Source organism: Ammospiza nelsoni, chromosome 32 (genome assembly GCF_027579445.1).
Source record: "Ammospiza nelsoni isolate bAmmNel1 chromosome 32, bAmmNel1.pri, whole genome shotgun sequence".
Lineage (NCBI taxonomy): Eukaryota > Metazoa > Chordata > Aves > Passeriformes > Passerellidae > Ammospiza > Ammospiza nelsoni.
The window spans coordinates 1,313,023-1,339,906 of record NC_080664.1 but is presented as its reverse complement, the minus strand read 5'-3'; the positions used below and the strand labels follow the sequence as shown (position 1 = coordinate 1,339,906).

General features: G+C 56.4%; 2 protein-coding genes across 2 annotated transcripts; one reads left to right on the top strand and one right to left on the bottom strand.

Moving 5' to 3' along the window:
- Positions 1–15,569: 15,569 nt before the first annotated feature.
- Positions 15,570–20,148, top strand: C1QL4 (complement C1q like 4). The gene is made up of 2 exons (XM_059491301.1): positions 15,570–16,094; positions 19,969–20,148. The coding sequence occupies exons 1-2, from the start codon at positions 15,570–15,572 to the stop codon at positions 20,146–20,148; spliced, it is 705 nt and encodes a 234-aa protein (XP_059347284.1).
- A 1,236-nt stretch (positions 20,149–21,384) lies between these two features.
- Positions 21,385–25,545, bottom strand: PFDN5 (prefoldin subunit 5). Its single transcript, XM_059491321.1, has 6 exons — positions 25,444–25,545; positions 24,613–24,715; positions 23,960–23,991; positions 23,771–23,845; positions 22,618–22,723; positions 21,385–21,765 (listed from the first exon to the last, which is right to left on the bottom strand). Exons 1-6 carry the CDS (start codon positions 25,513–25,515, stop codon positions 21,689–21,691), a joined length of 465 nt encoding a protein of 154 aa, XP_059347304.1. The 5' UTR covers positions 25,516–25,545; the 3' UTR covers positions 21,385–21,688.
- Positions 25,546–26,884: the final 1,339 nt, after the last annotated feature.

Sequence of the window (26,884 nt, the reverse complement as noted above, 5' to 3'; positions counted from 1 at the left end):
CCAATCATATTGCTTTATTCCGAAACCACGCCCTTTATGGGTGGAGCGGCGGGTGCCGAACGTGGACGGAAACTGCCGAGAGCGGCGGAAACGCCCGAGCGCGCTCCGGGAACGGCCGAAACCGCGCGCGGCGCGGAGATCGGCAGGTCGAGGGTTCGAATCCCCGATCAGGAACGGCGACATTTGGGGACACTCAAACAACGGGGGGACACCCCAAAAACTGAGGGGGATCGGGGGGAAATAGGGAGGGTTGAACTGGTAACAACCCCCCTCAATGCGCCCCCAGTCTCATTAAGAACCCCCAAGCCCCTCCTCCCATGAGTCCCCCAGTTCCCCCATAACGCCCCCATTTTTAGGGTCCAATTCCCCCAGTCTTTGGGATCAACGCCCCTCATTTTTAGGGTCCAATTCCCCATTTTTGGGATCCAAACCCACCCATTTTTAGGACCTAAACTCTCAATTTTTAGGGTCTCATTCCCCAATTTTAGGTCCCCAACCTCCCCATTATTTGGGTCCATTCTTCCCATTTTTTAGGATTTAATTCCCCATTTTTTGAGGTCCAATTCCCCATTTTTAGGTCCCCAACCCCTCCATTTTTCGGGTCCCATTCCCCATTTTTCGAACCCACCTCCCTCTCCATTTTTAGGGTCCCATTCCCCATTTTTAGGGTTCAGTTCTCCCTCTAGTTTCAGGTCCTAAACCCCCCTATTTTTGCAGTCCCAATCCCCCCATTTTTAGGACTCAACCACCCATTTTTGGGGTCCAGCCCCCCACATTATTTGAGATTTAATTCCCCATTTTTAGGTCCCCAACCCCCACCATTTTAGGACCCAAATCCCTCCATTTTTGGGGTCCCATTCCCCCTTTTTTGGGACCCCCCCCCCATTTTTGGGACCAAACCCCTCCTTTTTTTTTGTTTTAATTCCCCATTTTTAGATTTAATTCCCCATTTTCCCCACCCGCCCCCCCCTTCAGTCCCCCCTCTCCCCCTCCCTCCCCTCCCCCCGCTCTGACAGCGCCTCCCGCGGGACCCCCGGGCACGCTCGGCTGGCCCGGCCGGGGGGGGCACGGCGGGGGGGGGGGGGACATCAATCCTGGCATGGCAGCGACCGAGAGGGGGGCAGAGACATCGGGGGGGGGGGGTCCTGTCACATTTAGGGGGGGTCCAGACACATTTAGGGGGGGCTCAGACACATCTGGGGGGGGTCCTGACACATCTGGGGGGGTTCAAATACATCTGGGGGGGTCCTGACACATTTGGGGGGGGGTTCAGACACATCTGGGGGGGGGTCCTGACACATCTGGGGGGGTTCAAATACATCTGGGGGCGTCCTGACACATTTGGGGGGGGGTTCAGATACATCTGGGGGGGGTCCTGACACATCTGGGGGGGGGTTCAAATACATCTGGGGGGGTCCTGACACATCTGGGAGGGGTTCAAATACATCTGGGGGGGTCCTGACACATTTGGGGGGGGGTTCAGATACATCTGGGGGCGTCCTGACACATCTTGGGGGGGCTCAGACACATCTGGGGGGGGTCTTGACACATTTGGGGGGGGTTCAAATACATCTGGGGGGGGTCCTGACACATCTGGGGGGGTTCAGATACATCTGGGGGGGTCCTGTCACATTTGAGGAGGGTCTTGTCACATTTGGGGTGGTACAGACACATCTTTGGGGGGGGGTCTTGTCACATTTAGGGGCAGTCCGGAACTATTGGGGGGGGTCTTGTCACATTTAGGAGGGGTCCAGACGCATTTCGGGGGGCTCTGGGCATTTGGGGGGGATCCAGACCCATTTTCGGGGGGCACATCCATCTCCAGCATGGCAGAACCTTCTGGGGGGACTCACACACATTTTGGGGGGCTCAGACACGTTTTGGGGGGATTCTGTTCCATTTGGGGGGGTCCAGCCCCTCCAGACCCATTTTAGGGGGGGCACATTCATCTCCCAGCCCTGTCAGATCTTTTGGGGGGGGCTCAGAGCCTTTTGGGGGGATCCCTACTCATTTTTGGAGGTCTCTCCCCATTTTGGGGGGGTTCATCCCCATTTCGGGGTCCCCCCCAGCCCCTCCCAGCCCATCTCCCTCCCCTCCCCCCGCTCCCCTCCCTGCCATCGATCGGGAGCGAATCCCGGGATTTGGAAATGTCAGGATTTGCCTGGGATCGATCGGGGGGGGGCGGGACCCTCCTGCTGCCCCTCCCCCCCAACCCAGCCTAGGGCGGGATTTGGGGGCGATTTGGGGGCGATTTTAGGGGTATTTGGGGACGATTTTAAGGCGATTTGGGGGCAATTTTGGGGGAGGATTTGGGGAGGAATTTGGGGTCCATCCACTTCCCCCCAGCAATGGGGAACCCCCAAACCCCTCCCATCCTTTGCAGGGGGGAGTTCCAGCACCCCCCGATACCCCGAAATGGGGCTGGGGGACCCCAAAATGGGGCTGGGGGGACACAGTTGTGCATTTACACACCTGTGCACACTCAGCCCGTTCCCCCCCCCGCGGCTCTGCTCAAATGTCAGCGCTCGGCGGCGTCGCCCCCCCCCCCCCCCCCCCGGGCCGCGGGAATTGGGATCAACAGCGGCTGAATCCCAAATAACCCATCCTGAATAATCCACCCCAAATAACCCATCCCAAATAACCCATCCCAAATAACCCACCCCAAATAACCCATCCTGAATAACCCACCCCAAATAACCCACCCCAAATAACTCATCCTGAAATCCCAAATAACTCATCCCAAATAATCCATCCCGAATAATCCATCCCAAATAATCCATCCTGAAATCCCAAATAACCCATCCCAAATAACCCATCCCAAATAACCCATCCTGAAATCCCAAATAACCCATCCCAAGTAACCCATCCTGAATAACCCATCCCAAATAACCCATCCTGAAATCCCAAATAACCCATCCCGAATAATCCATCCCAAATAACCCATCCTGAAATAACAGACCCCAAATAAGCCATCCTAAATCCCAAATAACAGATCCCGAACAGCCTGTCCCAAATCACCGATCCCAAATCCCAAATAACCCATCCCAAATAACCCATCCCAAATAACCCATCCCAAACAACCCATCCTGAAATCCGAAATAACCCATCCCAAGTATCAGATCCTGAATAATCCTTCCCAAATAACCCATCCTGAACAATCCATCCCGAAATCCCAAATGAAAGATCCCGAAACCCAAATAAACCATCCTGAATAACCCACCCCAAATCACCAATCCCAAATAACAGATCCCAAACAGCCCGTCCCAAATCATCCATCCCAAATCCCAAATAACCCATCCCAAACAATCCATCCCAAATAACCCATCCTGAAATCACCCATCCCAAATAACAAATCCTAAATCCCAAAGTACAGATCCCGAATCCCAAATAAACCATCCTGAATAACCCACCCCAAATCACCAATCCCAAATAACAGCTCCCAAATCACCAATCCCAAATTGTCCATCCCAAATAACCCATCCTGATATCCCAAATAACCCATCCCAAATAACCCCTCCCAAATCCCAAAGTACAGATCCTGAATCTCAAATAATCCATCCCAAATAATCCACCCCAAAAATCCCAAATAACCCATCCCAAATCCCAAAGTACAGATCCTGAATCCCAAATAACCCACCCTAAAGAACCAATCCCAAATAACCCATCCCAAATCACCAATCCCAAATAGATCTTGAATAACCCATCCTGAATAACCCACCCTGAAAATCCCCAATAGCCCAAATGCCAAATAACCCATCCCAAATAACCCATCCCGAAAATACCAAATCCCAAATAACCCATCCCAAATCCCAAATAACCCATCCTGAAAATACCAAATCCCAAATAACCAATCCCAAAAAACAGATCCCAAATCCCAAAGAAGGAATTCCTAATAGTTAATCCTAAATAATTAATCTTAAATCCCGAATAAATGGGATTTAACTCAGTCCTGATCGTGACGGGGGGCAGAAATCCTAAATAAACACCCTGCCCTAATTGGAATTCCTGTCACCTCCTGAATCCCAAAGAATGAATCCCAAATAATTCATCCTAAATAATTAATCCTAAATAAACAATCTTAAATACCAAATAAATGGGATTTAACCCTGTCCTGACTGCTCAAAAATCCTATAAAAAACTCTGAGCGCCCCCCCCCGCCCTAATTGGAATTCCCGACACCTCCTGAATCCCAAATCCCGAATAAAGGAATCCCAAAGAATGAATCCCAAATAATGAATCCTAAATGAGGAATCCTAATTAATGAATCCTAATTAATGAATCCCAAATAAATGGGATTTAAATGCATGGGGGGGAGGAAATCCTAACCCCCCCCCTCCCGCCCTAATTGGAATTCCTGACACCTCCTGAATCCCAAATCCCGAATAAAGGAATCCCAAAGAATGAATCCCAAATAATTAATCCTAAATAATTAATCCTAAATAAATAACCTTAAATGCCGAATAAATGGGATTTAACCCAGCTCTGACCACGGGAGGGGGGGAAATAAATCCTAAACCCCCCCCCCCCCACGCCCTAATTGGAGCTGTCGGCACCTCCTGAATCCCAAATCCCAAAGAATGAATCCTAAATGAGGAATCCCAAAGAATGAATCCTAAATAAGGAATCCTAAATAAGGAATCCCAAATAAATGGGATTTAAACGTGGGGGTTGGAAATAAGTCCTAACCCCCCCCCCCGGGAGAGCCCCCCCGCCCTAACTGGGGATGAATCAGGGCTCCCGACACCTCCTAAATCCCAAATCCCAAAGAATGAATCCTAAATGAGGAATCCTAAATAGGGAATCCTAAATAAATGGGATTTAAACTGGGGGGTGGAAAATAAATCCTAAAATAAATCCTAAAAAACCCCCCCCCCGCCCTAATTGGAATTCCCGGCACCTCCCGAATCCCAAATCCCAAAGAATGAATCCCAAATAAGGAATCCCAAATAAGAAATCCTAAATGACGAATCCCAAATAAACGGGATTTAAACGTGGGGGTTGGAAAAATAAATCCTAAAAAACCCCCCCGGGAGAACCTAATTGGAATTCCCGGCACCTCCCGAATCCCGAGTAAACGAACCCGAAATGACAAATCCTAAATGCCAAATCCTAAATGATGGATCCCAAATGAGCGGCGCTGGCCGCGGGTTTAACCCGACCCCATCCATCTCCCGGCCCGAGCGGGGGAGGGAAAAATAAATCCTAAAAACCCCCCCGGGAAAAGCCCCCCGCCCTAATTGGGGCTGCGGACACCGCCTGAATCCCAAATGCCGGGGCAGGAATCCCAAATGAGGAATCCCAAATGAGGAATCCCAAATAAACGGGATTTAACCGTGGGGGGTGGAAAATAAATCCTAAAATAAATCCTAAAAAACCCCCCCGGGAAAAGCCCCCCCGCCCTAATTGGAATTCCCGGCACCTCCCGAATCCCAAATCCCAAAGAATGAATCCCAAATGAGGAATCCCAAATGAGGAATCCCAAACAAACGGGATTTAAACGCGGGCGGGGAGGGGGGAAATAAATCCTAAATAAATCCTAAACCCCCCCCCCCGCCCTAATTGGGGCTGCGGACACCGCCTGAATCCCAAATGCCAGGGAAGGAATCCCAAATGAGGAATCCCAAATGAGGAATCCTAAATGAGGAATCCCAAAGAATGAATCCTAATGAATGAATCCTAATTAATGGATCCTAATTAATGAATACTGAATAAATGGGATTTAACCGGGGAGGGGGGATAAATCCTAACCCACCCCCCCCCCCCCGCCCTGATTGGAATTCCCGGCACCTCCCGAAGTCCAAATCCCACAGAATGAATCCCAAAGAATGAATCCTAAATGAGGAATCCCAAATGAGGAATCCTAAATGAGGAATCCCAAATAAACGGGATTTAACTCGGTCCTGACCGCGGGGGAGGGAAATAAATCCTAAAAAACGACCCCGAGAGAGCCCCCCCGCCCTAATTGGAATTCCCGGCACCTCCTGAATCCCAAATCCCAAAGAAGGAATTCCAAAGAGCGAATCCTAAAGAATGAATCCTAAATAAACGGGATTTAACCGTGGACGGGAGGGGGGAATAAATCCCAAAACCCCCCCCGAGAGAGCCCCCCTGCCCTAACTGGGATGGATCGGCACCGCCCGGATCCCAAATAACCAACCCCAAATAACCAACCCCAAATAACCAATTCCAAATAACCAACCCCAAATAACCAACCCCAAGTAACCAACCCCAAATAACCAACCCCAAACAACCAACCCCAAATAACCAACCCCAAATAACCAACCCCAAGTAACCAACCCCAAATAACCAACCCCAAATAACCAACCCCAAATAACCAACCCCAAACAACCAACCCCAAATAACCAATCCCAAATAACCAACCCCAAACAACCAACCCCAAATAACCAACCCCAAATAACCAACCCCAAATAACCAACCCCAAATAACCAACCCCAAATAACCAATCCCAAACAACCAACCCCAAATAACCAACCCCAAATAACCAACCCCAAACAACCAACCCCAAATAACCAACCCCAAATAACCAACCCCAAATAACCAACCCCAAATAACCAACCCCAAGTAACCAACCCCAAATAACCAACCCCAAACAACCAACCCCAAGTAACCAACCCCAAACAACCAACCCCAAACAACCAACCCCAAATAACCAATCCCAAATAACCAACCCCAAATAACCAACCCCAAGTAACCAACCCCAAACAACCAACCCCAAATAACCAACCCCAAATAACCAATCCCAAATAACCAACCCCAAATAACCAACCCCAAGTAACCAACCCCAAATAACCAATCCCAAATGTTTAATTCCGAATCCCAAACAAACGGGGTTCAACCGGTCCTGATCGCGCGGGGGGGGCAATCCTACAACCAGTGTGGCCCCCTCAATGTCCCCAATATTGTCCCCCGACAATGTCCCCCCACTGGCCCCCCATGTCCCCCATTGCCCCCCAGTGTCTCCCCCCATTATCCCCTCATTGTCCCCCCCACTGTCACCCCAGTGTCCCCCTCATTGTCCCCCAGTATTCCCCAATTATCCCCCCCAGTGGCCCCCATTGTCCCCCCAATGTCACCTCAATGTCCCCCATTGTCCCCCCATTATCCCCCCATTGCCTCCCCTTGTCCCCCCAGTGTCCCCCCATTGCCCCCCATTGTCACCTCAATGTCGCCCCATTATCTCCCTCATTGTCCCCCAATGTCCCCGCATTGTCCCCCCAAAGTGTCCCCTCCACTGTCACCCCAATGTCCCCCAGTGTCCCCCAATTATCCCCCAATGTCCCCCATTGTTCCCCAATTATCCCCCCCGGTGTCACCCCAATTTCCCCCAATTATCCCCCCCATTGTCCCCTCGCTGCCTCCCCAATGTCCCCCCAGTGTCCCCCCCAGTGTCACCCCCAGTGTCCCCCCCAGTGTCCCCCCAATGTCCCCGCAGTGTCCCCCATTATCCCCCTTATTGCCCCCCCAGTGTCCCCTCGGTGCCCCCCCCGTGTCACCCCAGTGTCCCCCCAGGGCTGTCACCCCCCCTTGAATCTGTCACCCTCCCCAGTCTGTCCCCTCCCGACCTGTCACCCCCCTAATTGTCCCCCCCATGTCCCCCCCCCGGATCTGTCACCCCCGCTCTGTCGCCTCCATGTCCCTGTCCCGATTTGTCACCCCTGAACCTGTCACCCCCGTGTCTTCCCCCCGATCTGTCACCCCCGGATCTGTCCCCCCATTTCCCCCCTCTCCCATTTGTCACCCCCCGATTTGTCACCCCCATATCCCCCCTCCATTTGTCACCCCTGAATCTGTCACCCCCCGATTTGTCACCCCCATATCCCCCCTCCATTTGTCACCTCTGGGATCTGTCACCCCCCCGATTTGTCACCCCCATATCCCCCCTCCATTTGTCACCTCTGGGATCTGTCACCCCCCCGATTTGTCACCCCCATATCCCCCCTCCATTTGTCACCTCTGGATCTGGATCTGTCACCGCCCCCCCCCCCCCCCCCCAGTTCTGTCCCTCTCCGATCTGTCACCCCCATTTCCCCCCCCCCCCCCACCCCCGGGCCTGTCACCCCCCGATTTGTCACCCCCATGTGCCCCCTCCCCCATTTGTCACCCCTGAATCTGTCACCCCCCCCCAGTTCTGTCACCCCCTCCCCGCTCCCGGTGTGTCCTGGGGGGCCGCGGTGGCAGCTGGTGACAGAGCTGGGGACAGAGACGGGGACAGAACCACGGACAGGGCTGGGGACAGGGCTGGGGACAGAACCACGGACAGGGCTGGGGACAGAACCACGGACAGGGCTGGGGACAGGGCTGGGGACAGGGCTGGTGGCAGAGCCGGGGACAGAGCCGGGGACCGCGGTGGTGGCAGAGCTGGTGGCAGAGCTGGGGACAGAACAACGGACAGAACCACGGACAGAGCCGGGGACCGCGGTGGTGGCAGAGCTGGTGGCAGAGCTGGTGGCAGAGCTGGGAACAGAGCTGGGGACAGAGCTGGTGGCAGAGCTGGGAACAGAGCTGGGGACAGAGCTGGTGGCAGAGCTGGGGACAGAGCTGGTGGCAGAGCTGGTGGCCGAGGTGGTGGCGCCGTCCCCGCCGTGGGGACACGGAGCTGATGCGTTATTCATGGGCTGGGCCCGGCCGCCACCGCGGGGGGGGCGATGTCGCCTGTCCCCAACCCCCCCCCCGGCACCGAGAGCGTCTGGGGGGGACACAGAGGTGACAAAGGAGGGGGACACCATTGTCACTTGTCCCCAAACCCCCCCTGAGCGTCTGGGGGGGACACAGAGGTGACAAAGGAGGGGGACACCATTGTCACTTGTCCCCAAACCCCCCCTGAGCGTCTGGGGGGGACAGAGGTGGCACAGCGGGGAGGGAAACTGAGGCACGGATGGGACGGACCCACGCAGAAGGGGGTGAGACCCCCCCAAATCCGGTGTCACCAACAGAGGGACCCCAAAAATGAGACCGAACCCCCCAAATCGGGTGCCACCAATTGAGGGACACCAAAAATGGGGCTGAGACCCCAAACCCGGTGACACCAAATGAGGAACTTCAAAAATGTCCCCAGATCCGGTGACGCCAAATGGGGGACCCCAAAAATGGGACTGAACCCCCCCCCAAATCGGGTGACACCAACGGAAGGACCCCAAAAATGTCCCCAAAACCCCTCAAATCCCAGTGCCACCAAATGTGGGACCCCTAAACTGAGACCGAACCCCCCAAACCTCGGTGCCACCAACCAAGGGACCCCAAAAATGGGGCTGAGACCCCAAACTCAGTGACATCGAATGAAGGACCCCAAAAATGTCACCAAGCCCCCCCAAACCTCGGTGCCACCAACCAAGGGACCCCCAAAAAACGGGAGTGAACCCCTCAAGGGACCCCAAATTGTCACCAAACCCCCCCAAACCTGAGTGCCACCAACCGAGGGACCCCAAATCTGTCACCCATTGGGTGACACCAAATGGGGGACCCCAAAAATGTCCCCAAACCGCCCCCCCCACGCTCCCCCTCTGTCCCCCACCCCCCTAATTAGCGCTTCCCCCTCTCCTCGCCGCTAATTAATTCTCTCATTAAGGCCGAGGCGACACGCGGGGGTGGCGCTGGCACCGCTGTCCCCTCAATGTCCCCAACCCGGCCGTGAATCCCGAGCGGGAATCGCGATAGAGCCGCGATTGTCGCGATGGATTGTCCCCAAGGGACAGGGAGGGGGAGAAATGGGCGTGGGAGGGGAGAAAACGGGGAAAAATCGGTGGGAAAAATCAAAAAATGGGTAAAAAATTGGTGGGAAAAATAGAAAATTAATTTAAAAATGCATGGGAAGCGTAGGAAGGGGTAAGAAATAGGTGGGAAAATAAAAAATGGGGGGAAATGGTGGGAAAAATAAAAAAATGGGTAAAATATAGGTGGGAAAATAGAAAAGGGGTAAGAAATAGGTGGGAAATTAAAAATGGGGGGGGAAATGGTGGGAAAAATAAAAAATGGGTAAAAAATAGGTGGGAGAATAGAAAATAGGTAAAAAATAGGTGGGAAAAATAGGAATGGGTAAAAAACACATGGGAAATATAGAAATGGGTAAAAAATAGGTGGGAAAATAGAAAATGGGTAAGAAATAGGTGGGAAAAATAGAAAAAAAGGGGAAAATGGTGGGAAAAATTAAAAAATGGGTAAAAATAGGTGGGAAAACAGAAAATGGGTGAAAAATACATGAGAAATATAGGAATGGGTAACAACACATGGAGAACATAGAAATGGGTAAAAAACAGGTGGGAAAAATAAAAAATGGGTAAAAAATAGGTGGGAAAATAGAAAATGAATAACAATATATGGGAAGCATAGGAATGGGTAAGAAATAAGTGGGGGAAAATAGAAAATAGGTAAAAAATAGGTGGTAAAAATAGGAATGGGTAAAAACCACATGGAAAATATAGAAATGGGTAAAAATAGGTGGGAAAATGGGTAAAAAATACATGGGAAATATAGGAATGGGTAAAAAACACATGGAGAAAAGAAAATGGGTAAAAAATAGGTGGGGAAAATAGAAAATTCATAAAAGAGCACATAGGAAACATAGAAATGGGTAAAAATAGGTGGGAAAATGGAAAATGGGTAAAAAAATACGTGGGCAACATAGAAATGGGTAAAACCACGTGGGAAATGTAGAAAATTCATTTTAAAAGCACACAGGAAACGCAGAAAAAGCACCAAAAAAATCCATGTTTGAATGCATGGGAAAGGCAGGAAATGCACCCGAAATACACCCAAAATACACCGAAAATACACCTAAAATACACTCAAAATACAGCCAAAATACACCTGAAATACACTGAAAATACACCTAAAATACAGCCAAAATACAGCCAAAATACAGCCAAAATACACCTGAAATACACCCAAAAGACACTGAAAATACACATAAAATACAGACAAAATACACCTGAAATATACCTGAAATACACTGAAAATACACGTAAAATACAGACAAAATACACCTGAAATACACTGAAAATACACCTGAAATACACTGAAAATACACCTAAAATACACTCAAAATACAGCCAAAATACACCTGAAATACACCCAAAAGACACTGAAAATACACCTGAAATACACCTAAAAGACAGCCAAAATACACCTGAAATACACCTAAAATACACCTAAAATACAGCCAAAATACACCTAAAATGCACCCAAAATACACTGAAAATACACCTAAAATACAGCCAAAATACACCCGAAAGACACTGAAAATTCACCTAAAATACACTCAAAATACAGCCAAAATACAGCCAAAATACAGCCAAAAAACACCTAAAATACACTGAAAATACACCTAAAATACAGCCAAAATACACCTAAAATGCACCCAAAATACACTGAAAATGCACCTAAAATACAGCCAAAATACACCTAAAATACAGCCAAAATACACCTAAAATGCACAAAAAATACACTGAAAATACACCTGAAATACACTCACACACACATGAACACACGGATGCACACGCGTGCTCAGGGCTGGCACACGCATGGAGTGAGCACACGTGGGGTTTGCACACGCACAGGGTGAGCATGGACAGAGCTCACACTCAGAGCTCACACACGTTCACACATGGGATGCACACGTGAACAGAGCTGGCACACACGGGATCACACGCGTGGCCTGAGCTCACACTCACACACAGGCGGGACACACACGTGAACGGAGATCTCGCACACGCACAGCTCGCACTCACACACAGAGCTCACACACACAGGATCACACGCACATGGCCTGGGCTGACACACGGGACTGTCATACAAAATGCACACACGTGCACAGAGCTCACACACAGAACTTGCACACGGGATCACACACGCGGCCTGAGCTCACACACGGAGCTCACACTCACACAGAGCTCACACACGGAGCTCACACTCACACTCAGAGCTCACACTCACACAGAGCTCACACACGTGCACAGAGCTCACACTTAGTGCAATACAACACTCACACACAGATCACACACAGATCACACGTGCACAGAGCTCACACACAGGATCACACACAGATCACACACAGATCACACGTGCACAGAGCTCACACACAGATCACACACAGATCACACACAGATCACACGTGCACAGAGCTCACACACAGGATCAAACACAGACACAGGATTACACACAGAACTTGCACACGGGATCACACACGCAAGGCCTGAGCTCACACACGGAGCTCACACTCACACAGAGCTCACACACGTGCACAGAGCTCACATTTAGTGCAATACAACACACACACACAGGATCACACACAGATCACACGTGCACAGAGCTCACACACAGATCACACACAGATCACACACGGGATCACACGTGCACAGAGCTCACACACAGGATCACACACAGACACAGGATTACACACAGAACTCGCACACGGGATCACACACACGGCCTGAGCTCACACACAGGATGCACAGACATGCACAGTGCTCACACTCACACGGAGCTCACGCTCAGGACTCTCACAGGAGGATGCACACGCATGGCCTGAGCTCACACACACACAGAGCTCACACTCACACGAGGCACACACAGCCTGACCTCACACATGCACAGAGCTCACACGTGGGATCACACTCAGAGCTCACACGGAGCTCACACACACACACAGAGAGCTCACACACACACACACAGAGCTCACACACACACACACACACACAGAGCTCACACACACACACAGAGAGAGCTCACACACACACACACACAGAGCTCACACACACACACAGAGCTCACACACACACACAGAGCTCACACACACACACACAGAGCTCACACGGAGCTCACACACACACACACAGAGAGCTCACACACACACACACAGAGCTCACACACACACACACACACACAGAGCTCACACGGAGCTCACACACACACACAGAGAGCTCACACACACACACAGAGCTCACACACACACACAGAGCTCACACGGAGCTCACACACACACACTCACAGAGCTCACACACACACAGAGCTCACACACACACACACACAGAGCTCACACGTGGGATCACACTCACAGAGCTCACACGGAGCTCACACACACACACACACACACACAGTTCACACAGGACCTGAGCTCACTCACACACACACACACACACAGCTCACACGGAGCTCACACACACACACAGAGTTCACACAGGCCCTGAGCTCACTCACACGCAGAGCTCACACTCACTTGCAGAGCTCACACTCACACCTGCCTGGGCCCTTCACTCTCACACCTGCGCACACACCTGCACACCCACCTTGCACACCCACACCTGCACACCCACCTTACACACTCACACCTGCACACCCACCTTGCACACTCACACCTGCACTCACGCCTGGCCAGGCCCTGCACACTCCCCGTGCACCCACAGGATCCCCCCGCAGCCATGCAGACCCCGCGTGTGCCCCCCCACTCACACGCGTGTGCAAACCCCCCCCAGCTCCCTCCTCCTCCAGGGACCCCTCACCCCCGTGTGGGACCCCCGGTACCGGGGGCGTCCCCGAGCCCCGGGATGGCCCCAAACCCCCCGTGCCCCATCCCCACCGCCTTGCACACCGGTTGCACACCCGTTGCACACTCACCCCCCCCCCCCCGTGCCCCCCCCGCCGCCGGCCCCTCCCCGCCCCCGCCGTGCCCGGGGCCGTCGGGCGGGGCGGGAACGGGAGCGGAGCGGGAACGGGAGCGGGAGCGGGAGCGGGAGCGGGGCTCGCTGCGGGCGCGGCGGCGGCACCGGCCGCAGGTACCGGCGGGGGGGGGACCCGGGACGGCGGGGGGACCCCCGGGAGATCCCCCCGGTGCTGCCGCCCGGGCCGGACCCGCGGGACACGGCGGGGACAGCGCGGGGGGACAATACCGGGGGGACAATCGGGGGGTGACAAAATCAAGGGGACAATCCCGAGGGGACAATCCTGGGGTGACAATCCCGAGGGACAATCACAGGGTGACAATCCCGAGGGGACAGTCCTGGGGTGACAATCCCGAGGGACAATCACAGGGTGACAATCCCGAGGGGACAATCCCTGGGGGGACAATCCCGGGGGTGCCGCTCCCCGCGCGTCACTCACGGGAACTTGGGGAGAAGTTGCCCCGCGCGTCGTGGCGGGGCCATCGCGGCTCCATCCATCCCGGTTCATTCCCGGTTCCATCCCGGTTCCATCCCGGTTCCATCCCGGTTCCATCCCGGTTCCATTGCGGTTCCATCCCGGTTCCATTGCGGTTCCATCCCGGTTCATTCCCGGTTCTTTCCCGGTTCCATCACGATTCCAGCCCGGGTCCGGTCGCGGCTCCATCCCGGTTCTGTCCCGGTTCCACCCCGCCCCGGTGCCGGTTCTATCCCGGTTCCGGTGGCGGCTCCCTGGCGGCTCCATCCCGGCTCCGGTTACATCACCAGCTCCCACCCCGGCTCCGGTCCTGGCTGCTGCAGGAGCTCCGCTCTGACTCCGTGTCCGGCTGCGCTCCCAGCCCGTGCCCGCCTCCGCTCCCGGTACCGGCTCCTCCAGCACCCCCGGCTCCGCTCCCGGTACCGGCTCCGGCTCCTTAGCACTTCTAGCTCCGGTACCGGCTCCGGCTCCTCCAGCCCCGCCGGCTCCGCTCCGTCCCCTCCGCCAGCGCCGCTCCCGGCCCCGCCCGCGGCCCCAGCCCCGCCGCCGGTCCCGTCCTCGGCCGCAGCCCCAGCCCCGCTCCCGGTGCCGCCGCCGGCTCCGCCCGCAGCCCCGGCCCCGCTCCCGATCCCATTCCCGGCTCCCGATCCCATCCCCGGCCCCGTCTCTGCTCTGGGTCCCATCCCCGGCTCCGCCCGCAGCCCCGGCCCCATTCCCGATCCTATTCCTGGGCTCATCTCAGTTCCTGATCTCATTCCCGGCTCCCGATCCCATTCCCGATCCCGTTCCTGATCCTATTACCGGCTCCTGATCCCGATCCCATTCCCGGCCCCGTGTCTGCTCTGGGTCCCATCCCCGGCTCCACCCGCAGCTTCTCCGGCCTCAGCCCCATCCCCGACCCCTTCCCGGCCCCATCCCCGCTCCCAATCCCATCCTCGCCCCATCCCCTCGCTGCGTTTCACCCCCGGCTCCACCCGCAGCTGCAGCCGCTGTCCCCATCCCTGTCCCTGTCCCCATTGCTGTCCCCATCCCTGTCCCATTGCTGTCCCTGTCCCCATCCCTGTCCCCACCAACTCCATCCCCGCTCTGTCCCCATTCCCATTCCCTGCACCCCTAATCTGCCATTCCCCCCTCTCCCACCGCCACCAGCAGCCCCATCCCTGTCCCCATCCCTGTCCCCATCCCTGTCCCCATCCCCGTCCCCATCCCATTCCCAGCCCCATCCCTGTCCCTTTCCCTGTCCCCATCCCCGCCTCATCCCCATCCCCGTCCCCTCCGTCTCTCCGCTTTCCCCGGGCGGCCTCCCGCCGTCTCCGCCGCTCGCCACCATCGCTCCCAAGGGCGACGAGGACCTGCTGGCGCTGGCGGCGTCGCGGCTGAGCCGCAGGAAGCGGGTGGCCGGCGTGGCCATCGGCGTGGCCATGCTGCTGCTGCTGCTCGTGGCCATCCCGCTGCTGGTGCACGGCTCCAAGGCGGCCGCGCACTACGAGATGCTGGGCAGCTGCCGCATGGTCTGCGACCCCTACCCCGAGCTGCCCCCGGCCGCCGCCGCCTCCCCGCCGCCCTTCCTGCCCGGGGCTAAGGGCGAGCCGGGCCGCAAGGGCCGCTCCGGGCTCCGCGGGCCGCCGGGGCCGCCGGGGCCGCGGGGACCCCCGGGGGAACCGGGCCGGCCTGGCCCGCCGGGACCTCCGGGGCCGGGCCCGGGCGGGTACATCCCGTCCTTCTACAGCCCCAAAATCGCTTTTTACGCCGGCCTGAGGAAGCCGCACGAGGGCTACGAGGTGCTGCGCTTCGACGATGTGGTGACCAACGTGGGCAACTACTACGAGCCCTCGAGCGGCAAATTCACCTGCCCCCTGCCCGGCATCTACTTCTTCACCTACCACGTCCTGATGCGCGGCGGGGACGGCACCAGCATGTGGGCCGACCTGATGAAGAACGGGCAGGTAACGGGAGCCCCGAGCCCGGTTTGTGGTGCCGGTTTTGGTTTTCAGCCCTGGTTTTCGTTCCATTTGCAGCCCCGGTTTTGGTTTTCAGCCCTGGTTTTCGTTCCATTTGCAGCCCCGGTTTTTGTTTTCAGCCCCGATGTTCACTCCCTGCTTTGCACCCCTCGGATTTCATCCCCTGCTTTGCACCCCCCGGTTTTCCCCCCCTGATTTTGAGCCCCTGGTTCTCAGCCCCGGTTTTCTTCCCCCACTTTTCACCCCACGAGCCCCCAGCCCGGTTTTTAGTCCTGCTTTGCAGCCCCCACTTTTCACCCCCCGGGTTTCACTCCCCGGTTTTTATTCCCAGTTTTCAGCCCTGGTTTCGGTTTTCACCCCTGATTTTCACTCCCTGCTTGGCAGCCCCGGTTTGCACCCCTGGATTTCACCCCCTGGTTTTCCCCCCTGGTTCTCAGCCCCGGTTTTCTTCCCCCGCTTTTCACACCTGATTTTCACTCCCCCATTTGCAGCCCCGGCTTTTAGCCCCGGTTTTGGTTTTCAGCCCTCGGTTTTCATCCCCAGTTTGCACCCCTGGATTTCATCCCCTGGTTTTGAGCCCCAGTTTTCATCTCTCGGTTTTCCCCCCTGATTTTGAGCCCCTGATTCTCAGCCCCGCTTTTCACCCCTGATTTTCACTCCCCCATTTGCAGCCCCGGTTTTTAGCCCCGGTTTTCACCCCCCGGTTTTCACCCCCAGTTTTCAGCCTTGGTTTCAGTTTTCACCCCTGATTTTCACCCCCTGCTTTTCCCCCCTGATTTTGAGCCCTGCTTTTCATTCCTGGATTTCATCTCTCGGTTTTCACCCCTGATTTTGAACCCCTGGTTCTCAGCCCCGGTTTTCTCCCCCCACTTTTCACTCCCCGATTTTCACCCCCCGAGCCCCCAGCCCGGTTTTCATTCCCAGTTTTCACCCCTGATTTTCACTCCCTGCTTTGCAGCCCCCGCTTTGCATCCCTGGTTTTCAGCCCCGGGGGTTTTAGCCCCGGTTTTCAGCCTCTGTTTTCACCCCTGGTTTTCACTCTCCAGTTTTCACTCCCCGATTTTCACCCCTGGTTTTCACTCTCTCGGTTTTCACCCCTGGTTTTCACTCCCCCGTTTTCCAGCCCTGTTTTTTCAGCAGTCTCAGGGTTGATGTTTTGGCCCACGGTGCTTTTGCTGTTTTGTTTTGGGTGATTTTGGATTCTCACCCGGGTTCAATCCGTTCGTGATTTCCCATCCTCGGCTCTGCTCCATCCCAAATCCCCACATCCCATTTCCCCCATCCAATCCTCCCCCAGATTCCCATCCTCCTTTTCCCATTCCCTGATTTCTCACTCCCAGTTCCTCCCCATTTTCCCATCCCATCCCAAATTCCCATCCAATCCCCTCCATCCCTGATTCATCCCCCCACAGCCCCATTCCCATTTTCTCCATCCCTGATTTCCCATTCTCATTTTCTCCATCCCAGATCCCCACATCCCATTTCTCCCATCCAAAACCCCAAATTTCCACCCTCCTCCCCCTCATCCCTGATTTCCCATTTCCAGTTCCTCCACCTTTCCCAGTCCCCAAATCCCATTTCCTCCATCCGGTCCCATTTTAAATTCCCATTCCCTGATTCCCCATCCCCAGCTCTGTTCCTCCCCAGTCCCACATCCCATTTTCCTCATCCAATTCTCTCCCAAATTCCCATTCCTGATTCTCCTGATCCCATTTCCCCCATCCAACCCTGCCCAAATTCCCATTATTTCTCCCCATTCCCAGATCCCAATTCCTCCCCAATCCTGCCACAAATTTCCCCTCAATCCTGCCCAAACTCCCACTCTTTCCCCTCTCAAATTCCCGTAATTTTCCCCCTCAAATTCCCATATTTCCCCCCCCAAATTCCCACCCTTTCCCTCCTCAAATTCCCTTATTTTTCCTCTCAAATTCCCATAATTTTCTCTCCAAATTCCTACTCTTTTCCCCCCTCTTTCCCCTCCAAATTCCCATATTTCCCCCCCCAAATCTCCATATTTTCCCCCCAAATTCTCATATTTTTCCCCCCAAAATTCCCATATTTTCCCCCCCAAATTCCCACATCTCCCCCCACAAATTCCCATTCCCTTTTTTCCCCATCCCAGATTCCCTTTGTTCGCTCATCCCGGGCTTTTCCCATCCATTAATTCCGGGAAAATCCAAGAAAAACAAACAAGGATTGATCTGGGGAGGGGTCCCTGGGGGGTTCCAGGGTCGTGGGCAGCAATGAGAGACCCCCAACCCCCCCAGAGACCCCCTGGGAACGGGGAGGGGGAATTGGGATTGGAAATGGGATTTGGGATTGGAGAATTTGGGATGTGGGAGGATGGGGAAAAATGGGGGAAAAAAAGGGAATTTGGAGGAGATTGGAAATGGGGAATTTGGGATGGGGGAGAGGAGGATGGGGGAAATGGGGGGAAAAAGGGAATTTAGGGGGAGTTGGGTGGCAGAAATGGGATTTGGGATTGGGAATGGAAAATAGGGGAATGGAGGAAAGAAAGGGAATTTGGGGGGGATTGGGGGGGATTTAGGGCAGGATTGGATGTGGGAAATGGGATTTGGGATTGGGGATGGGAAATCTGGGAAAGAATGAGAATTTGGGGGGCATTGGATGGGGGAAATGGGATTGGGGATTGGGGATTGGAGAATTTGGGATGTGGGTGAGGAGGATGGGGGGGAAAAGGGAATTTGGGGGGGGAATTGGATGGGGGATCAGGGATGTGGGATTGAGAATGGGGAATGGGGGAAAGAACAGGAATTTGGAGGGGATTGGAGGGGAATCAGGATGGGATTGGATGTGGGAAATGGGATTTGGGATTGGGAATGGGGGATTGGATGGGAATTTGGGGGGGTTGGATGCAGGAAATTGGGTTTGGTGCCTTGGGGGGGACCAGAATTGGGGAATCGGGAAAGGAGCCAGAGATGGGAACTGGGGGGGGTTGGACAGGTGGGGATGGTGCCAGGTGGGGTCGGTGCCAGGTGTCAGTGCCAGGTGGGGATGGTGCCAGGTGTCAGTGCCAGGTGGGGTTGGTGCCAGGTGGGGTCGGTGCCAGGTGGGGTCGGTGCCAGGTAGGGTCGGTGCCAGGTGGGGTCGGTGCCAGGTGGGGTCGGTGCCAGGTAGGGTCAGTGCCAGGTGGGGTCGGTGCCAGGTGGGGTCGGTGCCAGGTGTCAGTGCCAGCTAGGGTGTGGTGACAGCTCCGTCCCCCTCTGCCAGGTGGGGTCCCACTGATCTCAGTGGGGTCCCCCATTCCCTCCCTTGGTGGGCGTCAGTGCCAGGTGGGGTGGGCGCCATGAGGTGCCAGTGCCAGGTACGGTGGGTGACACCCGTTATCAGTAACAGCTGGAGTGGGTGACACACCATGTCAGTGCCAGCTGGGGTGGGTGACACATGGTGTCAGTAACAGGTGGCACGGGTGCCACACGGTGCTGGTGCCAGGTGTGGTGGGTGCCAGGGGGTGCCGATGCCAGGTGGGGTCAGTGCCAGGTAGGGTGGGTGACAGTGTCGGTGCCAGGTGGGGTGGGTGACACACAGTGCCAGTGGCAGCTGTGGTTGGTGACAGGAGGGTGCCACTGACAGGTGGAGTGGGTGACATTTGGTATCAGTGCCAGGTGTGGTGGGTGCCAGGGGGTGCCGATGCCAGCTGGGGTGGGTGACACACGGTGCCAGTGCTAGCTGGGGTGGGTGACAGGGGGGTGCCAGTGCCAGCTGGGGTGGGTGACACACGGTGCCAGTGCCAGCCGGGGTGGGTGACAGCCCCCTTGGCAGGTGGGGTCAGTCCCAGGTGTGGTGGGTGCCAGGGGGTGTCGGTGCCAGCCGGGGTGGGTGACAGCCCCCTTGGCAGGTGCGTGCCAGCGCCATCGCCCAGGATGCCGACCAGAACTACGACTACGCCAGCAACAGCGTCATCCTGCACCTGGACGTGGGCGACGAGGTGTTCGTCAAACTGGACGGGGGCAAAGTGCACGGGGGCAACACCAACAAATACAGCACCTTCTCGGGCTTCATCATCTACCCCGACTGAAACCGGGACCCCCGGGACCCCCCAATAACCGGGACCCCCAAACACAGCACCTTCTCGGGCTTCATCACCTACCCCGACTGACCCCAATTCCAGAACCTTCTTCAGCTTCCTCATCTACCCCAACTGAGCCTGGGACCCCCGGGACCCCCCAATAACCGGGATCCCCAACTCCAGAACCTTCTCAGGCCTCACCATCTACCCCGACTGACCCCCCAAATTCCAGAACCTTCTCTGGCCTCATCATCTACCCCGACTGACACCCAGCATCCCCCGGACCCCCAGAACCCCCAATAACCGGGACCCCCAAATTCCAGAACCTTCTCGGGCTTCATCATTAACCCTGAGTGACCCCTGGGGCACCGGGACCCCCCCGGTGACAGCGGTGACATCCCCGACCCCCCCCCTCATGGCAGCACCCCCGGGGGGGGCGGGGGGTCCCAGTTTGTCCCAGTGTGTCCCCAATAAAGGCGCCGGGGTTGGATCGCAGCTCTGCCTCTGCTGGGGGTGACACAGGGGACAGAGGGGTGACACAGGGGACAGCCGGGGGGGACACGGGTGACACGCAGCGAGGGGGGTGGTGGCACCTCCAGGCCGGCCAGAGATGTCCCCACGGCTTTTGTGTCATCCCCGGTGTCACGCCTTGTCACCTCCCCCCCCGGCGGTGCTGGCTGTCAGCGGGGACAGCGACAGTGACAGGGACAGGGACGCTGACAGACACCCCCCGGCTGTGCGGGGACACTGCCACCCCTGGGGACACGAGATGGGGTGGGGTGGCAGCAGAGCCCGAGCCTGGTGGGACACAGGAACCGCCTGGCCCTGTCCCCAAATTCCAAACTGTCACCAGCCCGACCCTGGCCGTGTCACCAGCCCTGTCCCTGTCCCCACCTCGTCACAGCCCTGTCCCCACCTCGTCACAGCCCTGTCCCCAGCTTGTCACCATCGTCATCTCCATTCCCCTCCCTGTCCCCTCCCGTCCCTGTCGCTGTCGCCACCTCGTGGCCGCTGCCGGGAGGACGCGGCTCGGGAAGGATTTGGGGAGGGGGCTCAGCCCCGCCGGGACCCCGAAAACACCCCCGGGACCCCCCAGACACCCCCGGGACCCCCCAGACACCCCCGGGACCCCATCCCCAAATGGCCCTGAATGTTCCCAGACCGCCGGACAGGGACCCCACCCAAACGCGGGGGTCTCTCATCCCCCCAAACCCGGGACCCCCCCTCAAAAAACCCCAGAGCCCCTCGGAGCCGTCTCTGCTTTATTCCAGGGACTGGTACAAAATGAGGGAGGGTCGGGATTTTGGGGAGGGGGCTGCACCCCCAAATCCCCAGTGCAGGAATTTGGGGAGGGGGTGCAGCCCCAAATCCCCAGTGCAGGAATTTGGGGAGGGGGTGCAGCCCCAAATCCCCTCTGCAGGAATTTGGGGAGGGGGCTGTGCCCCTAAATCCCCTCTGTGGGGTTTTGGGGTGGGGGTGCAGCCCCAGTGCAGGGTTTTGGGGAGGGGCTGCACCCCCAAATCCCCTCTGCAGGAATTTGGGGAGGGGGCTACGCCTTGGCCCCCGCCGGGACCCCCTGAGCCGCCGTCAGCTGCTGCAGCTTCTGCGTCATCATCTCCAGCACGGCTGGGGGGAGCGGGTCAGGGCACCCCGAAAACGGGGGCACCCCAAAAATGGGGGCACCCCAAAACTGGGGAGGGGTCAGGGGGGACATGGGGGAAACCCTGGGAGGGGGGAAAGGGGGACCCAAAAAAACGGGGGAGACCCCAAAACCAGGAAGGGAAAAGGGGAACCCCAAAGCAGGGGAAGCAAAACGGAACCCCAAACAAAGGGAGGGGAAAAGGTCACCCCAAAATCTGGAGGGGAAAAGGGGGACCCCCAAACCAAGGGAGGGGTTGGGGATGGGAAGGTCCTGAATGTGGGGAGGGGTCTGGAGGAAAATGGGACAAAGGAGAGGACCCCAAAAGTGGGGAGGGGGGAACGGCGACCCTGGGACTGGGAGGGACCCCAAAAGTGGGGAGGGGTCTGGGGGACTGGGGGACTCTGGGACCAGGGGGAACCCCGAAATTTGGGATGGGGTAAAGGGGGGTCAAGGAGGGACCCCAAAAATTAAGGGGGGAAAGGTCAGGGGGTGTTTGGGGGTGTCTGGGGGGGGACCAGAGGGGCTCAGGGGGCGACTGGGGGGGTCCTGGGGGTATTTGGGGTGGGGGTCCCAGGGGAGTTTGGGCACTCTGGGGGTCTCAGGGGGGGTCCTGGGGGTCTCAGGGGTATTTGGGGGGGGTCTCAGGGGTATTTTGGGGGTACCCACCCTGTTTCATGGCGTGCTTCTCCTGCAGGGCCGCTTGGGTTTTGGGTGTTTTGGGGTGGGGGTCCCAGGGATGTTTGGGCACTCTGGGGGTCTCAGGGGGTATTTGGGGGTGTCCTGGGGGTCTCAGGGGTATTGGGGGGGGGTCTCAGGGGTATTTTGGGGGTACCCACCCTGTTTCATGGCGTGCTTCTCCTGCAGGGCCGGTTGGATTTTCTCCATTTGCCGCGTCAGGAATTCGATTTTGCGCTTGAAAAACGCCCGGGCGTCGTCGGCTGACTGGGAATGGGGGAAAAATGGGGAAAAGTGAGGAAAAAATGGGAAAAATGGGGAAAAATGAGGAAAAAATGGGAAAAATGGGGAAAAATGAGGAAAAAATGGGGTAAAATTGGGGAAAATGAGGAAAAAATGGGGTAAAATTGGGGGAAATTGGGAGAAAATTAGGAGGAGGAAATTGGGGAAAATTGGGGGGAAATGAAGAAAAATGGGGTGGGAAGTGGGAAAAACAGGGGGAAAATGGAAAAATTGGGTAAATTAGGGGAAAATAGGGGAAAATTGGGGGGAAATGGGGTGGGAAGGGGAGAAGAGAGGGGAAAATTAGGAAAAATTGTGTGGGAATGAGGGAAAACCCGGGAAAATTAAGGGAAAATGAAGAAAAATGGGGTGGGAATGGGGGAAAATGAGGAAAAGAGGGAAAAACAGGAATTTGGGGGAAAATTGGGGTAAATTAAGGGAAAATTGGGAGAAAATGAAGAAAATGGGGTGGGAATGGGAGAAAATGGGGAAAATGGGAAGATTGGGGGAAAACCAGCGAAAATTAAAGGGGAAATGAAGAAAAATAGGGGGGGGAAATGGGGGAAATGAGGGGAAAATGAAGAAAAATAGGGTGGGAATGGGGGAAAATGGGGTGAGGGAAAATTCAGGGTGGGAATAGGAGGAGAGGGAGAAATGGGGTGAGAAAATGAGGAAAAACAGGATGGGGAAAAAAGGAAAATAAGGGAAAAAACATTGGAAAAACACGATGGAAATGGGAGGAAATAGGGGAAAAAATGAGGGAAAAAATGGGGGGGGAATATGGGAAAAATGGGGGAAAATGGGGGGGAACTGGGGTGGGAAATATGGGAAAAAAAGGGGGGAAAGAGGGGTGGGAAATAAGGGAAAAAACATTGGAAAAATGGGTCTGAAATGGGGGGAAATAAGGGAAAAAATGGGGGGGAAAAAAGGGAAAAAATGGGAAAAATGGGGTGGGGAAGTGGGGAAGGGGGGAAATGGGATGGACAGGTGGAAATGGGGGTCCCCAGCCCCCCCCAAACGCCCCCTGCCCACCTTCTCCACGTAGTAACCGGTGCCCACGTCCACCAGCACCGTCCGTGTGTCCTGCAGCTTGCCTGGCACGTACATCTGGGGGGGTCATGGAAAACGGGGGGCACAAAGGGGGGCACAGGGGGCACAAAGGGGGGCACCCACCCACCCACCATGGGGGTCTGGGGGGTCCCAGGAGCAGCAAAAGGATACAGAGCTGGTGAGAGGCACCAGGAGATCCTTCCCTGTGGAAAGAGGGGGGTCAGGACACCCCAAAACCACCCCAAAATCCCCTCCCCAGGGGTTGATTTGGGTTGGGGGGCCCCATTGGGCTTTGGGGTTTAGGAACCCCCTGGTTTGGGGGTTCCCATTAGGATTTGGGGCTCCCCCATCAGGATTTGGGGTTTAGGAATAATCTCTGGTTTTGGGGACTCCCATCAGGATCTGGGGCTCTCCCCCAGCTCCCTCTGGGTGTGGGGACCCCCCCTTTGGGTTTGGGGACCCCCTTTAGGTTTGAGGAACCACCTCAAAATTTCCCCCACCCCCCTCAGGATTCCCATCAAGATTTGGGGACCCTCCCCAGCTTTTGACCCCCCCCCCTCAGGATTTGGGGGTTCTCCCCCATAATTTAGGACCCCCCCTTTGATATCTGAGGACCCCTCCGGGTTTTGGGGACCCCCTGAGGATTTGGGACCCCCCCCAAATCCCAATTTGCCCTCCCCATAATTCACAGACCTCCCACAGGATTCACAGCTCCCCATCACAATTTGGGGGCTCCCCCCAGGTTTTAAACCCCCCGGATCCAGATTTGGGGGATTTTGGGGACCCCCCCAGTGAGGATTTGGGGGTTTTTTGGGGGGTCTCACCCTCATTGCCTTTGTGCAGCACATTCAGGCACTCCTTGGCCTCCACGAACTTGGTCTGCACCACCTTGAGCTGCGCCAGGGACGAGGACAGGAACTCCACCTCCTGCGGGGAATTTGGGGGTGTCCAGGGGGTCTGGGGGGGGTCCCAGGATTGAGGGGAGACCCCCAGGGTTGGGATTTGAGGGAGGGGGTCCAAAGGGGGAGACTCCCAATGGTCCCAAAGGGATGAGGAGGATGCGACGCTTTTTGGGGAGGGAGTCACGGAAATTGGGGTGGGCGCCAAGGGTGGGGGGCACCCGGGGGCTCTGCGACCCTCCCCAAACCCAGAGCCCCCCAAATTCACCTCGTGCCCCTCATGATCTGTGACCCCCGGGCCTCAGGACCCCCAAATCCCCCTCAGAGCCCTCCAAGCCGGGGCCCCTGCCCGCCGGGACCCCCAAAATCCCCCCAGCCCTGCTCCAGCCGGGACCCCCCGACCCCCAAAACCCCCTCAGGAGCCCCAAATTCCCCCAAGCCCTCCCAGCCCTGTTCCAGCCGCCCTTGGAGCAGCTCCAGCCGGGACCCCCGACCCCCAAAACCCCCTCAGGAGCCCCCCAAATTCCCCTCCAGCCCCTCATGATTTGCACCAGCTGCGACCCCCGGGCCTCGGGACCCCCAAAACCCCCAAGCCCTGCTCCAGCCGGGCCCCCCAAACTCCCCTCAGGACCCTGCCCAGACCCCTCCCATCCCCGCATCTCCTCCACCCACACTCCCCCCTGCCCCCGTACCGCGACCCCTCCCTCCGCACGACCCCCAAACCTCCCCCAGAGCCCTTCCCGATCCCCCCGGCACCTGTTCCAGCTGCCCCTTGAGCAGCTCCAGCTGGGGCAGCCCCAGCTCCCCCACGCTCACGGTTTGCGCCATCTTGGACCGCCCGCCCTCAGCCGGGGCCGCGGCCGCCGCCGCAGCGCCCCCTGGCGGCTCGGAGGACCGGGCACCGCCATTTGTGAGGGCACCCCCTAACGGCTCGGAGGACCGGGCACCGCCATTTGTGAGGGCACCCCCTAACGGCTCGGAGGACCGGGCACCGCCATTTGTGAGGGCACCCCCTGGCGGCTCGGAGGACCGGGGGGGGCTGGGTTCTAAGAAAAGATTTTTTGGGGGTCCAGGAGAAATTTGGGGGGGGCCTAAGAGATTTGGAGGGGCCCAGAAAGACTCAGGAGGAGTCAGTGCAGAGGCAGCAGCTTTATTGTTGCAAAACAGGCAAAAATAAAAACAAATTTTGTTAAAAATTTTGTTAAAATTCTGTTAAAATTAAGGCAGTTCCGACTCTCCCCTCTCCCTTCAGACACCCCAAAAATCCCCGCGGGGTGGGAGCCCCAAAATTGTCACCAGAAGCAATGGGGGGGACCCCAAAATTAACAAATGGGGGAGTCCAGAGGCCACAAGTGGACCCCAAAATGCCACCCCAGGCAATGGGGGCACCCCCCAGTTCTCCCCTATAAATAATGGGGGGACCCCAAAAACAACTGGAATCCCCCCCGAAAATTCACTCCAGGCAATGGGGGAACCCCAAAGGTGACAAAGGAACCCCAAACCCTCAGTCCTGACAATGGGGGAACCTGAAAAACACCAAAGGGACCCCAAAAATTCACTCCAGGGCAGCTCTGGGCAATGGGGGAACCTCAAAAACACTAAAGGGACCCCAAACCTTCACTCCAGGGCAGCTCTCTCAGAAATGGGGGGACCCCAAAGATGACAAAAGGACCCCAAACTTTCACTCCTGACAATGGGGGAAACCCAAAGATGCCAAAGGGATCCCAAACTCTCACTCCAGGCAATGGGGGAACCCCAAAAGCACCAAAGGGACCCCAAACTCTCACTCCCAACAATGGGGGAACCCCAAACCCTCACTCCTGGCAATGGGGGAACCCCAAAGATGACAAAGGGACCCCAAACTTTCACTCCTGACAATGGGAGAACCCCAAAGGGACCCCAACCCTCACTCCAAGCAATGGGGGGGCCCCAAAGATGACAAAGGAACCCCAAACCCTCACTCCCGGCAATGAGGGAACCCCAAAAGCACCAAAGGGACCCCAAACTCTCACTCCCAACAATGGGGGAACCCCAAACCCTCACTCCTGGCAATGGGGGAACCCCAAAGATGACAAAGGGACCCCAAACTTTCACTCCTGACAACGGGAGAACCCCAAAGGGACCCCAACCCTCACTCCAAGCAATGGGGGGGCCCCAAAGATGACAAAGGAACCCCAAACCCTCACTCCCGGCAATG

Bases quoted from the DNA above. Each gene is read 5' to 3' on its own strand.
- PFDN5 (XM_059491321.1), bottom strand. From the start codon at position 25,515: ATGGCGCAAACCGTGAGCGTGGGGGAGCTGGGGCTGCCCCAGCTGGAG. The intron at 24,716-25,443 runs GTGCCGGGGGGA...AATTCCCCGCAG, and splicing joins TCAAGGGGCAGCTGGAACAG to GAGGTGGAGTTCCTGTCCTC. The intron at 21,766-22,617 runs GTGGGTACCCCC...CGCTCCCCCCAG, and splicing joins GAAGCACGCCATGAAACAGG to CCGTGCTGGAGATGATGACG.
- C1QL4 (XM_059491301.1), top strand. From the start codon at position 15,570: ATGCTGCTGCTGCTGCTCGTGGCCATCCCGCTGCTGGTGCACGGCTCC. The intron at 16,095-19,968 runs GTAACGGGAGCC...CCCCCTTGGCAG, and splicing joins ACCTGATGAAGAACGGGCAG to GTGCGTGCCAGCGCCATCGC.